Genomic DNA, 15,340 nt, shown 5'->3' with positions numbered 1-15,340 from the left:
GTCATTGCCTGATAAAGTGGTTAGACCTCTTGAGGAGATTTCTGCATTTTTTAGAGGCATATGCTCAACAAAGCTATCACAAGAAGATATGGACCGACTGCAGGGTGACGTCTGTATCACTTTGTGCAAGCTAGAACAGATATTCCCTCTAGGGTTTTTTACCAGCATGGTCCACTTGGTTGTGCATCTTGTGCGCGAGTGTAGACTAGGCGGACCCGTGCAGTATAGATGGATGTACCCGGCAGAGAGGTAAAATTCGGCGTAATATGTAAATAAATATTTTTATTTAATTGTAATCCTAATTGACGACAATTAAATTGTCGTGTATGTGTTTAAACCAGGAGTCTGGGGAATTTCAAAAATAATGTGCGCAATAAAGCAGCTCCTGAGGGGTGCATTGCGGAGGGGTACATAGCGACCGAGCTGGTAACGTTCTGTTCAAGGTATCTGAATAACGCACCAACATTCCACAACAGACCTCAGAGGAATCCTGATGGATCCAAGGGAGCGGGCACGCGTGTTACCATGAACCGGTTGATAATGCACCAGATTCATCGTTATATTGTGTTCAACTCTGAAGAGTTTCACAATTTGCGGACGTAAGTAGTCCTAACCTTATATTTAGCAGAATTCGAGTAAAAGTATTAATAACAATTATTACATAATTGTATACGCTGAATGTAGGATGCACAAAGACGCGCTTAGGCGATCATGCACTAGGGGTCGCATTACGGAGGCTCTTATTGAAGCACAACATCATGAGCAGTTCTGCGAATGGTACCGTGCATATGTAAGGAAATAGTTGTAAATTTTAAATTGGATAAATTTATGCGGGTTCAGGATTATAACCCAATGTGATGTTTACTATTTGTAATTAAAACATAGGTCGATGGCCTGGACGATCAACGTAGGGAGGAATTGGGCCACAAGTTGGTTATGCGTTGTAGAGGGCTAAAGGAGACAGCGGTGAAGTACAACAGGTACGTGGTAAATGGAAAATTATTTCGCACGCTTGCTCATGATGTGGGAAGGAGGACTCAGAATAGCGGCGTCTGTGTTCCTACCGTTGAAGGCGAAACGTACTACGGACAGTTAACCGATATATTTGAGGTCGAGTACTATGACAGGACTACGTACGTCTTATTTAAGTGCAATTGGGCAGACCCCACAATGGACAGAGGATTCACAATAGACGAGTATGGCCTAGTGTTTGTCAACTTCAATCACCTCGTCCACAGGGGAGAACAGATTCAGGACGAGCCGTACGTGCTTACATCTCAGGTGGATCAAGTATTCTACGTAGAAGATGGAAGGAACCCAAATTGGGTTTGTGCGGTTAGGACCAAACCGCGCAACGTGTACGACGTTGGACAGGGGGATGGGAGTAATGAGGATGGTACAACCTACCATGAGTGCGTACCGCTCGTACTAGCCACTGCTGACCTACCAGATACGAATGACGAATTCGAGTACGACAGGCCCGACGTAGATCCTATTGAAGCTCCCGTGATACAATGATTGATGTATTTGTTGTGAGTATAATTAGCTTGAACTCAATACACTTGACTGATATATATATTGCTTGTACAATTCGCTTGTACTGAATACAAATTTTTATTAATTGTATAAATTTCGCTGTTCTTTAGTATGTTCATTAAAAATATATTAAAAAAACATATTCTAATTAATTTGTCTGCATTTGTTCGCAGGTATTGATGGACCAGAGACCCCCTCATTATGCGTATCGGGCACCTAGCCCACCCGTGCCCCCCATGACCACGCCCACTGTTTCGACGGCATTGTATTCTGCAGCGTGGCCACACCACCCAGACGGGCCTTATAGACCATTGTTGCCGGGTACGGTGGCCGTGCCCACGTCAGATCACGGACAGAGCAGCACAGCTGGACCTTGCAGCTCTCCATTGTCGGAGCTGCCGACATTATCTCAGATAGGGTTCACCCAACCGGGTAACGCATATCGATGGTGGCTGCGAGAAGGGATGGGGTCACAGGGTTATGCGCCGTACTTTCCGTATACGTATAGTGGACCTATGACGTGTAACCCTGATAGTGAGACGCAGGATGTAGGATTTCCACTGTCACAGACCGGGGAGATGCAGATGCCGGCTATGGGGTTGGGACAGATACCGGCACAGGCGGCGATGCCTGGCCAGATTTTGGGGCCGAGACAGATGCCAGCATCGGGGGCGAGTCAGGGCCCGGGCCCGAGACAGATGCCAGCATCGGGGGCGAGTCAGGGCCCGGGGCCGAGACGGATGCCAGCATCGGGGGCGAGTCAGGGCCCGAGGCATGTAGAGAGCCAGATGCCTTTATCTGGTGAGAGCCAGATGCCACTTTCCGGTGAGAGTCAGATGCCACTTTCCGGTGAGAGTCAGATGCCACTTTCCGGTGAGAGTCAGATGCCAGATGTGGGGGGGAGCCAGAGTACCCATGAGGAGGACGTTGCGATGTTGGGTACCGATCAGTTGGCCCCCGGTAGTCCCCAGGATATGGATTCAGATGATGATCAGCAGAATCCACAAGCCGGAGGGGTTGGGGAGGAGGTTGCGGGCGACCCAGCGACCCAGCACATACGGATTGAGCAGATTCGGTTGATGGGTAAGTACATATTTAGACATCCTTAAAACTCATATTCTCTTACCAAATTTTTTTTTTTTTTTTTTTTGGTTTTTAAATAAATAAATATTTGATTAGAAATTGTTTATATATATATATATATATGTTCTTTAATCTTATGATTAAATTTTTAACATTAATGTTGAATATTTCTTTCATTAGGGTACAACCCAGACGGGACCATTTATTATGAGGTGATTGACGACCCAGCGAGAAACTGGGTCCTCCCGAGGGGTAAGAAGGTTGTATTGCAGTACAATGCTGCTATACAACCTGTAGGACGGGCCTGCAATCGATTTCGGCGGGCTGAGGGCAAGATGATCAGGAGTGGGTCCTACATACACATGCGGGACGAATGGGCGAAGGTAAATAGGCAGATTAAGCAGGCAATGTGGGACGCGCTGATGGTATGTCTATGAATATAATTTAATTATTTATTTGAATTAAACTTGAGATTAATGTATTTCTTGAAGTTTTTAAACCTATAAAAATGTGTTGAATGTGCAGGAGGAGTTCTATGTACCTGTATCAGTAGACGCGCGCAGGGCACAACAGGAGGCTTTATGTGATATTGGCCGTAAGCACCGCTCGTGGAAGTCGAGGTTCAAAACCAAACTACGTATTAGAGACGGTGACACGCCCGAGATTATCCGTGCGAGAATGCCGGACAATTTTTTTGGCAACTATGACGCAGAAGATGTAGAGTTCCTGCTGAGAGATTGGTGCCGTGAGCAAAAAATCGTATGTAAGCCAAGAAAATGTTGTGGTTTTTTAATAACAGTTTATTTAATTTTAGTTTTAATTTAAGTGTGTCAATGCTTACATTTTTATTTTCATGTTAAATGCGTAGGCAACCTCTGAACGGATGAAGAGGCTGCGTGAGCAGAATGACCTTCCTCATTGTACGGGATCTAAAAGTTATGCCAGATTTAATCACGAGGAGGTATGAAAATATATATGTTTATGTTATATATATTTGTTGATAATTGTTTTTATTTTTATTTATACTATTTTTATCGCTATCTGTTTCTTATATATGTCAACTGCATGACGACAGACATGTACATCTGGCACGCCCCCCACTCGCGCCGCGTCGTTCGTGAAGACCCACACAAGGAAGGACGGCACTCACGTGAACGAACGTACACGGGTCCTATGCGTATGCTACTGATTTAATTTACTATTATTTTTAAAATTATGTGTGATTTGTCATTATTCAATATATGACTTGTTCATGTTGACGACGTACAGGAGAGGATGACGCAGAGTTTATCCAGTGATCCAGCCGCCACGCAAAGCGTCTCCGCAGACACGGTGCGTTGGGCACCGAACGACGCTTACGAACAGGCGGTTGGGAGGCCTGAGTATGCAGGGAGGGTTCGGCAGGTTGGGCCGAACGTCACACCTGTTCGGGGGACATGTTTCTCATATAGGCCTCGGTCACAAGGGGGACCATCTCAGGGCACGTCTCGGGATTGGGCCGAAAACACTCGGAAGATGGAAGAGATGCAAGCGGAGCTACAGGCTGAGCGAGCGAGGAATGACCTGTTGGAGCAGCGCCTGCGACAGGTTGAGGTCTTCATGTCCTCCATGGGAGCATCAGCACCATGTCTTGGTACGCCTTCACCTGCACACGTAGGTAGTACGTCGTCTGTTAGTAGTGCATCTGCAGGTATGATTTATACTGTGTGTAGGAAAAAATTAATTTCAATTTATTTTAATTACCCCTTTAATTTTGCAAGTAATATTATATACTTTAATTGTCTATATGATTTGCAGGTAATTCGACAACGGTTGGTACGTTGTCGCCTGTTGGACGACGGCTGACCCAGCATTCCATTGTCGCTACACCTTCGCCCGCTACACCATTCCTTGCTCAGCAATCGCCGGTTGGCGATAACACGCCTGGGACGGTACCTCCTCATTCGCAGGGACGCCCTTCAGATTTGTAGATATTTTGTGTAATTAATTTTTATGTGTAAATATTTGCTTAGTTAACGAATACGTTATTAACTTATGATTTGTGTAATATTATTTTGTGTAGTTTTTCTGTAAAATCAATATTTTGTTATTTGTGGTCGGAAATAATAAAATTTGAAATAACTATTAAAATTATTATACCAAATAATTTTAAATAACCAATACCAAAACTAAATTGAAGAAAAAAAATCCAAATTGGGTTTTTTATTTAATTAAATTTTTAATTTAATTAATTAATCGTATTTTTAATTTAATTTAAAAATACAATTAAATAATTAAATTAAAATTTTATTTAAATGAAAAATTCGATTTGGATTTTTTTTAAAAAAATATAACCAATTTGACACGTGTATCTAAATACACGTGTCAAAACAAGTTGACACGTGTATTGAGATACACGTGTCAAATTTGACACGTGTATCTCAATACACGTGTCAAAGTGTTTTGACACGAGTATTTAAAATACTCGTGTCAAACGGTTTGACACGTGTATCTTAATACACGTGTCAAAACACTTTGACACGTGTATTGAGATACACGTGTCAAATTTGACACGTGTATCTCAATACACGTGTCAACTTGTACACTTAATGTCGTGCACATTTGACACGCGTCTTACGCGTGTCAAAGTGCACGTGTCTAAATGTTTGACACGTGTACAGCACTGTACACGTGTCAAAATGCACGTGTCAAAGTGCATACATTTTTGTAGTGATAACACATAACTTTAATTGGAATCCAATCAAAATGATTAAAAAAACCCCACATTATATATATATATATATATATATGTTAAAAAAAAAAAATTGAAAAAATGGTGGCTGGTCGACCACCCAAATGGGTGGCCAGACCCTGGGGGTGGCCTGTGCCACCCTCAATTGCTCTGGAGGTGGTCGCAGTACCACCAGCGCCCTATGTGGCTGGCTGACCACTCCAACGGGTGGTCGGCCAGCCACTGTGTAGAGCGTCGGGGTTTTTTTTTTTTTTTTGGTTAAATACCTAATTGCCCATTATGGTTTCAAAACTTTATTTTTCGTCTCCGGAGTTTTCATTTTTTTTATAGGAGGTACCTGTGCTATGGGAAAAGACGGAAATGGTACCTCTGTCAATTTTTTTCGTCCAAAACTAATAGATTGCCACGCCATTCAACACGTGTCAGTGTAATATTGCAACACCTGTCCCCTAACACCACGTCAGCGTTGACTTGTAGTTTGACATATATATATATATGTAAATTATGTAACTTTGAACCCCTTGTGGTTTTATTAATTTCATGTTTTGCCCCATGTGATTTCATTAAGTATCACAAATGGTACTTCGATTTTCAATTGTATACCTCTTGTGATTTTATAAATTTCATGATGTACCCCCTGTGATTTCAATAAGTATCATAAATAGTACATTGGTTTTCTATTTTAAGGCTTTTTTCCCTTTTTTTTTTTTTTAAAAAAAGAATTTTAAAAAAATAAAATTGTAAAGCCACCCCCGTTTGGTGTGGGGGTGGTTCGGCCACCCCCATGAGCGAAAACCTAATTTTTTATGGGGGTGGCTGGCCAAAAGCCACCCCTAGAATTTTATTTTATTTTATTTTTAAAGTCCTTAAAAAACTATAGTAGGCACATCAGCCCATGAAAGTCCTTAAAAAACTATAGTAGGCACATCAGTCTTGACATGGCGCTGACATTGCATCTGGGGACATGTATCGCACAGGGACGCTGACACGTGTCCGATGACATGGCCAGACGTTAGCACAGGTACCTCCTATGGCACTATTTCCATATTTTTCATAGCACAGGTACCTCTTAAGAAAAAAAATGAATACTCATGGAGTAAAAAATAAAGTTTTGAAACCATATAGGTGTGTAAGGTATTTAACCTTCTTTTTTTTTGTTTTTTTTTTTTTCTTTTTTGAAATAAAAAAATTAAAAGAAAAGAAAATAAGAGTTTTTATTTTTTTTTAGTATATTTCCATTAGAATAGCTATTCCTCTAATTCTTTAGAAGAATCGATATTTCTCTTGGTAAGAAAATAGTTATTCCAATGGGAATAATTATTTCAAGAAATAGACCACTACCAAACAAAAGAATAATTATTATATAGGAATAGTCATTCCATTCTAGGGGTTTATTCTGCGAATTAAACGAGGCATACCATTTTGATTATGAGTGTGGGGGAAAGTTTGCCTACAGAAGATACCTGATGAGCTTAAATGTCTTTGAAAGGGGGCATAAATTCTCCTCCACCATTGGTTTGAACCAATTTAATAGGAAGCCCAAAAACTTTCTTAACAAGGATTTGGAATTTCATAAAACTGGAGAGAACATCAGATTTTAAGTTAGAGGAAAGAGCCATGAATAGCGACTGAAATCATTTACAATGCATAAATAATATCGTTTATTATTCAATGATAAGAGAGGGGTAGGGTCCATACATCAAGAAACAGTAATTGCAAAGGGAAGTGGACGCTGAAGAAGAAGCACCAAAGTGAAGTTGGTGCATTTTGCCTTGCTGACAAGCGGGACACACTTGAGCAGGTTTATTGGACAGCACAGGAAGAGAGTGCTTGGATAAGACATGACGAACAATATTGAGAGCAGGATGACCAAGGCAGACATGCCAAGAATCCATGGAGACCCGTTCACCCAAACAAGCGGAGGGAGGAGAAGACATGATGGAGGATGGCGGCCATGGATAGAGACCGTTTTTACTCGGGTCGTGCGATCCTTCACACGAAAATCATAAGGTTGAAACTCAATAAAAACTTGATTGTCCTGGGTAAATGGTTTGCAGAAATTAATTTTTCTTAATAGCAGGAACAAGAAGCAAAGATTTAAGAGGCAAATATATTTTGGCAGTTGGTAAAGAGGTTAAACCAATGTTAAGAATGTCCAAACCTTGATCATTTCCGACACGAATCTGCTCGGTGCCTGGATACTCCTAAGCTTGAAGGTTGATATTGGAGAGGTTATGGGTCAAGTGGTTGGTGAAGCCCGTATCCGGGTACCAATTCATGTCAGGAGGGTTGGAGGTGGTAGCAAGAAAAGCTGAGAGAGGAGGAGACATATATACATTGATAGGAATGATCCAACCTGTGAAAACAACGAGCAGCAGTGTGCCCTGGCTTGAGACAAACCTGACAATTGGGGCGGTTGGTAGAGCCCGAAGTGTGGGAAAACTGAGAGCCACGTCCACGACCACGGCCACACCCTCTGCCACTAGAGGGTCCATGATGGTGATACCGTTGCTTTTGTTTACCAAAGAAGCTGGGCTGACATTGGGCAACATTCATAGAGGACAAAGTCAAATGAGGGATTGAGTGATGGATGAGGGATTGAGTGATGGTGTTCAAGGCATTGCTCATACGTGAGCAGATGGGAGTAAAGGTCCTCCAAAGTAATGGGTTCCATACGAGTGGTGATGGAAGTCACTAAAGAGTCATATTCTGCACTGAGTCCTACAAGAATATAAGATATTAGCTCTGAATCCTTTAAAGGTTCAGCAGCAGAGGCTAAAATATGGGACATGTGTTGAGCCTTTTGGAAATAGTGAGCCATGGAGAGGCTACCTTTCTTCATGGTAGCCAGTTGGTAACGAGTCTACATGATCATGCGGGCTTGAGACTGAGAAGCAAACATCTTCTCAAGGAGAACCCATAGTTCATGGGAGGTGGAGATTCCAACAACGTGTGCCAAGACTCCTTCCGTGAGGGTGGAGATGATGGCACTAAGAATAAGCTTGTCTTGATGAAACCAAACCATATAGGCTGGATTGGGGACTAAAGCAGAGGTTGATGCAGAAGCTTTAGTGGTTGGGGTGGGGATGAATTGATGTGGGCCTGGTATTTCAACAGTAACATAGCTAAATAGGGAGTTGCCTTCAAGATATGGGACAGCTTGTGTGCGCCATACAATGTAGTTTTCTGTGGCAAGTTTGACATAGATAGTGTGATTGGGGGACTGCATAGAGATAAGGGGGCCTTAGGGGCTGAGGACAAAGAGGAGAGGGGAATTGGTAGCACTACAAATAAAAAGGAAATTCTGGACGGTTTTAAACCGTCCAGAAATGCAAAAAAAAACCGTCTGGAATCAATTCCAGACTATTTTTTTTGGACGGTTTAAAACCGTCTAGAATATAACGTCGTTAAATAAATTTCTGAACGGTTTGGGCCAAACCGTCCGTAATTCTAAACGGTTTTGCCAAAACCGTCCAGAAAAATTATGGACGGTTTTGCCCAAAACCATCCACAATTTGTTATTTTTTTTTTTTAAAAAAAATAATTTGTTATTTGTTATTTTTTTATTTTGTCCAGTGGTCAAAGCTTAAGCTTCTACGCGCGTTCTACCGGGAAATCCACCTGAAAATTCATCGGAGAATCAAGCTTCTTCGGTTCAGCTGCACCATATCTCCTAGCTCCCTCATTGCACAACCCAACAATTACAGCCACGGCTAAACACCCCCCCTTTCACAAATCAACCAAAAAATATACCAGCCCAAAACGACCCAGAGCTGGTTTCGGTCGGATCTGGCCAGAAACCCCAACGGCCTCGCCAGATCGGCCAGAAACCCATGCACCGATCTCTCTTTCAGAAATGAGGATGATTATTCTTGTGATGTGGGCAACCCATTCGACTCTGTAATAGACGCAGTAATTAGGGGAGAAAATATACCGATCCCTAATCGCTTTGATGGCAGAGGCGTGACTCTAGGTATTTATGGCGTGCTAGGCGGACGCAACGATCTTTCCTTCATAAACGAGGATGTTTCTTTGCGTGATTTGGGCAACAATTTCAACTCTGTAAACGGCCGCAATACGTAGGGGAGATGATATGCAGGTTTATGGCAAAGGCGTGATTGAGGGGATTTTTGAGGGAGGTAGCGTGAAGACAAGGATAGACGCAGATAGAGGGTTTAATGGGCCGGAGGAAGAAGAAGAACGAGAGAGAGAGAGAGAGAGAGCTAGAGAGAGAGAAGAGATCGATGGTTTTAAGAATACAGTGTGCGTGAAGGTTTTCAATACATCTAGTGTGCGTGAAGGTTTTAATCGGACGGTTGTATTTTGGTTAAGAAAGAAATCGGATGGATGTGGTGAAATGAGGGGTATCACGCGGATCGATGACATGGCATGTGAAAAAAAATTTCCAGACGGTTTGGTAAAAACCGTCTAAAAATTTATAGACGATTTTTATAAAACCGTTTGGAAATGAAAATTTCCAGACGGTTTAGTTAAAACCGTCTGTAATTTTATGGACGGTTTAATCAAACCGTCCATAATAAATTTTTTACAGATGGTTTTGCAAATTTGGTTTTCTAGACGGTTTTAGAAACCGTCTAAAAAAAACCGTCCATAAATGCCCTTTTTTTTAGTAGTGTAGAGGTGGTGGACAAAGAGGCCAGGGGGATCTGACGTAGGTCTTAAAAAAGCTCTGATACCATGTAATAAAATGACTACCCAAGTATTACAGTAATCAACCCACCGAATACGTTGGGCATTAGGTTCTATTTATATTGTATATTGAGGATTACATGTAAGGAAATTATACAATACGAGAAGGAAACAAATCATTCGTATTCTAGCAAATACAATCAATATGGAAGACAAAGTACACATAAGGAAGTAAGGAAGTAATGAAACATGAAAGGCAAGGAGCCGTCGGAGCCTAGCAGATTTTCGTGCAAGTCTTGGATAGCACGTAGACCTTGGACAGCGGGAGGATCTTCAGGCTTGGAGCCTTCAATAGTTTCCTTAGGTTTGACTTGATTATCTCCAATAATACAATCTGATGAACGGATCATTGAAAATGGGGTGTACTAATGATAATTGTGATGAGGCGATCAAATGGATCAATGGTGATCACCTTTACCGCTTCTTTGGACCCAAAAAAAAAAAAAAAAAAAAAAACTTTTAATTACAAGTTTCGGGAAAAAGAAAAAAAGAAAAAAAAAGAACCATTCCCGCTTCATTAAAGTTGGTGGCGATGGGGCAGCTCTTTATTATAAGAAGATCTGAAACTGGGGTTATAGAAGGAAGGCTGTTGGAGTGTATTTTTGTATGTTACGTTTTTTCCTGGCATACAATTTTTTTATAAAATGGTTTTTGTTTGAAGGCTGAGGCAACGACAAACATCATAGTCACTAATAATTTTATTTTCTTAATTAAATCTATTTGGTAGGCATATAATCAACAAGAAAGCAACTTTACCAGCACATACCAAGCTAGCTAGAAAATAATAAACAAAAACATCAACGGCAATGAAATCCAAAAACATTCTCTTCCAAGGCCGGCCTTCCATCACCAGCTCACCCTTGTTTGCAATGACTTCGTCAATTTCACCCAATCCCTACTAATATTCGTCCCCTTCCTTCCATCTTCTTCAATTCATTCTCATTTTCGCTTTTCAATGGCTCCTCCTCGCCAACTCCATTGGGCGCCTTTCATGCTGCTCATGTTACTGCTCGTCGCCGCACCGTCTGGCGGCGGCGCTACCGACGCCGACGTCCTCCTCAAGTTCAAGAGTTCCTTGTCTAATGCCGATGCTCCGCTAAACAATTGGAATGCGTCGATCCGCCCCCCTTGCAACGGTAGCTTCAGCAACTGGGCAGGTATAATATGTGACGACGGTGGGAATGTGTTCGGACTGCGGCTAGAGAACATGAGTCTCGCCGGGATCATTGACGTGGACACGCTGGTGGGGTTACGAACTCTCCGGAGTTTAAGCTTCATGAATAACAGCTTCGAAGGTCCAATGCCTAAGGTAAACGAACTTGGTGCAATCAGGGTGCTGTATTTGTCTCTCAACCGATTCTCCGGTGAGATTCTGGATGACGCTTTTCAAGGCATGAATTCTTTGAGGAAAGTTCATTTGGCACGAAACCAATTTACGGGAAAAATTCCCAGCTCCCTTGTTGCGTTGACTAGGCTTATGGAGTTGAGCCTGGAGGGTAATCAGTTTGAGGGAAATATACCGGATTTTCCACAAAGGAAATGGACACTATTCAATCTAGCAAACAACCACCTTGACGGTCGGATTCCAACAACTCTAAGCAACTTGAATTCAAGCTCTTTTTTGGGTAACTTCAATTTATTTATTTTCTTCGATCATCAACTTTAATCACAATGCTATTTTTTCTATTCCATTATTTTTATTTTTAAAATCTTGCCACTCACATTTCACATTAGGCATGCACTAAATCAAACGCTAATAGTATTTCCACTAGGTATAGAATATATAATATCTAATAAGAAGTTGAGAAATGTTATTTTGTATTATTCCATCCATCTTTTTTAAAAATCAATAATTGAATATATAGGATTTACATGGGTTAAGGTGTAACTCGTACAAGTTTAATCGTTGATTTTTATATTAAACTTGATTTATATACATATGTGTGTGTGAATACAAAAAAGCAAGTCCCAAAGAAGTTATCTTTTGGAGTTACATTCCATATATGTAGAATGGAAAGACTAAAAATTAAGATGTAGAAGTCTTTGTAAATTCCAAAACATACGAAATTAATTAGCAGATTCGATTTGTGTTGAGGCATGAGAATAAGGTTCCATATATAGGTCAATCCTAACACTACTCATTTAATTAAACGGGTCGAACCCCTTAAACTTACAAATTTCATATTAAGTTTGTGTTCGTGGATAAAGTGTAAATCCACTTGAAGATAACTTGGGTGAATTATATAACTGCTGTAATATGCTTAATTGCAACACACAAGATTTTTTGGATGATAATCACTTTATTTTTATATGTTTGAATCGATAAAAGCAGTAACCGGCCTGGTCAACTTGGAAGGATTAGGTGGGGGAATAAAATTGTAAACGACTAGAAAATATTCTTAATTAGTACGTATTTGAAATAGATCTATACATATAGAATCCATTTGATAATATTAAATTGCCGATCGAATTATATATTATATGCTTCTCTTCTGTGACCATATCTGAACCCCCAACAGAACACATTGTAAATGGCACGCACGTTGATACCAATGCTTAAAAAAAATTAAATCTCTTAATTAATCCCCACCATTTCTTTTCTTTTGAACTTTTTTTATTTGCCAGATCTTTGTTAATTTGGTCAGTAAAACCCTTTATTTATTTATTTGAGCAGGCAATAAAGACCTATGTGGAAAGCCTCTGGGCCCATGCAAGAATTCGAAGATGAAGGGGTACATTGTCATAATCGCTATCTTAGTTGTTGCCGTTGCTGCATTAGGCGCCATAGGTGCATGTTTGTTCATACGTGGCCGCCGGACCCAAACTTACGAATATGGAATGGCCGGCGAGAAAGAAGGCCGGCCCCACAAGAACTTTGCAGCCAATACTGTTGCGGGGCAAAAGAAGGGCCAATCAACGGACGAGTACAGAAAAGGTGAAAATGGGAAGCTCTACTTTGTGAGAAACGACAGAGATACGTTTGATTTACAAGATCTGCTCAGAGCCGGCGCTGAAGTTTTGGGGAGTGGGAGTTTTGGGTCTTCTTACAAGGCTGTTCTTTTGAGCGGGCCAGCCGTAGTTGTGAAGAGGTTTAGGCAAATGAACAACATGGGGAAGGAACAGTTTTATGATCACATGACAAGGCTAGGAAGGTTGTCGCATCCTAATTTGCTTCCTCTCGTGGCCTTCTACTTTACCAAAGAAGAGAAGCTTTTGATCTCCGACTTTGCCGAAAATGGCAGCCTCGCTAGTCATCTTCATGGTATGTTCTCTTTTCATCTCATCATACTTCTTCCCTTTTCTTTGACCCATCAGTTTGATTACACTTAAGTTTTGTGGAACACTCGGGATTGTAATATATCATCACGCTTTGAAATATGAAATTTACGATAGTCCACTCTATGTCTCTATTTCATAAATTGCCCTCTCCGTGATTCAAACTAACTGTGACATGATGCCTAACTTTGATACCATGTTAAATTATCATACATCCTGAAAGCTTTTAGAATGAGTACTAGTTATTTAATATGATATTAAAGCAAAAGTCATGTGTTCGAACATTGTCTCTATCATTCACATCTCATTTCAATTAAATAATTCACGTGTTGGACTTATTTATTAAAGAGAATTTGGGCCTACACTTGAGGGAGAGTGTTGGAATATTCATGAAAGAATAAATCCATTATTCACGCTCATTTTATCACATCCACTTCACACCGAATTAATAAGGTTAATTACATGAGTTGATTAATAGCCAGGTGTAAAAAAAAAAAAAAAAAAATTCTATTTCCATTCAGCTCATGCCACGTCAACAAGTACGAAGTGAGTATGATAAAATGAGTGTAAAGTATAGTATTACTCTTTATTAAATAATTAAATCCATCAATTTCTATAAGTTTAAATTTTTGAAATAAATTATGATTTAACGCTATGAACTCTCTCCATTGTTGTTTATGTAATAAAAAGTGCTCGCGGCTTTAATTACCATTTAAGCAAATTACTAAAACCTTGTTTTGGCTTTTGACTCTTTTTCAGCAAATCGTACTCCCGGGCAGCCAGGGCTTGACTGGCCAACTCGCCTGAAGATCATCAAAGGAGTAGCCAGGGGCTTAGCTTGCCTCTACAGAGAGTTCCCTGGCCTAACCCTACCCCACGGACACCTAAAGTCCTCCAACGTGCTTCTAGACCACACCTTTAGGCCACTCTTGTCAGAGTATGCTCTTGTCCCGGCGGTGAACAAAGAGCATGCTCAGCAATACATGGCGGCATACAAGTCCCCGGAGCTGGCACAACTTGACCGGACTACAAAAAAGACCGACGTATGGTGCCTGGGGATACTCATTCTTGAACTGCTGACGGGAAGATTCCCTGCAAACTATCTAAGGCACGGCAGGGGAGAAAACGAGGATTTGGCGACGTGGGTGAATTCAGTTGTGAGGGAAGAGTGGACGGGTGAGGTGTTTGACATTGACATGAAGGGAATAAAGGACAGCGAGGAAGAAATGCTGAAGCTCTTGAAGATTGGAATGTGTTGCTGTGAGTGTAATGTGGGGAGGAGGTGGGAGCTGAGGGAGGCTCTGGAGAAGATTGAAGAGTTGAAGGAGAGGGACCCTGAGGAAGGCTACTATTCATCCTGTGCTAGTGAAGGAGATATATATTCTTCTAGGGCAATGACTGAGGAAGACTTCTCCTTTCTCAGTTAATGCTGTGAATGAGTTTATATTTACAGTATATATATATAATTGAGATGACGTGGTGTATAAACTGATTTTCATTACTATGTTATTTCAATTATATGATGAGAAATGATCTTTTTATATTTCTTATAAATTTCTTTTTTTTTTTTTTTTTAAATTAATCATTGAATCTGAATAACCTATATGTAAGTTCTACAGAATTACTGGTTAATTTAAAAAATAGATGTACATAAGATATATGTATCATGTCTCATTGAGTGACAATTATATATATAACAGTTTATTAAATAACATTACTCTAATATTTATGGTGAGCATTGAAATTTGAAGAATCTGCGTATGCATTGGATTCTGAAGTTCGTTGGGATGGGTGGTAGGTTTGAGGTAGAAAATTGTTGGCCTTAAGGTCATTATTTTTTGCCATTAATTACTATGCCTTTCAATTTTATTTTTTATTTGTACATTATTTATCCTTGTCCGCAGTAATAATTTTGATAAGCCGAAAATATCTCCTGTAATTTACAGAGAGAAATAGATCTAAAAACAAAAAAAACAAAAAAAAAAACAAAAAACAAAAAGAAAA

The 15,340-nt window shown here is 40.5% G+C and overlaps 2 protein-coding genes across 2 annotated transcripts; both read left to right on the top strand.

The window, feature by feature from the left end:
• Positions 1-345: 345 nt before the first annotated feature.
• Positions 346-4,714, top strand: LOC133870347 (uncharacterized). The gene is made up of 10 exons (XM_062307442.1): positions 346-599; positions 685-790; positions 886-1,532; positions 1,710-2,619; positions 2,800-3,044; positions 3,145-3,378; positions 3,488-3,580; positions 3,695-3,796; positions 3,889-4,309; positions 4,417-4,714. The coding sequence occupies exons 3-10, from the start codon at positions 1,515-1,517 to the stop codon at positions 4,587-4,589; spliced, it is 2,196 nt and encodes a 731-aa protein (XP_062163426.1). The 5' UTR covers positions 346-599; positions 685-790; positions 886-1,514; the 3' UTR covers positions 4,590-4,714.
• A 6,159-nt stretch (positions 4,715-10,873) lies between these two features.
• On the top strand, positions 10,874-14,920 carry LOC133871156 (probable LRR receptor-like serine/threonine-protein kinase At4g31250). Its single transcript, XM_062308536.1, has 3 exons — positions 10,874-11,685; positions 12,735-13,322; positions 14,096-14,920. The coding sequence occupies exons 1-3, from the start codon at positions 11,016-11,018 to the stop codon at positions 14,761-14,763; spliced, it is 1,926 nt and encodes a 641-aa protein (XP_062164520.1). The 5' UTR covers positions 10,874-11,015; the 3' UTR covers positions 14,764-14,920.
• Positions 14,921-15,340: the final 420 nt, after the last annotated feature.

This window comes from Alnus glutinosa, chromosome 6 (genome assembly GCF_958979055.1).
Source record: "Alnus glutinosa chromosome 6, dhAlnGlut1.1, whole genome shotgun sequence".
Lineage (NCBI taxonomy): Eukaryota > Viridiplantae > Streptophyta > Magnoliopsida > Fagales > Betulaceae > Alnus > Alnus glutinosa.
Note: the sequence above shows the minus strand (reverse complement) of the source record. Positions and strands in the feature narration are given on the sequence as shown.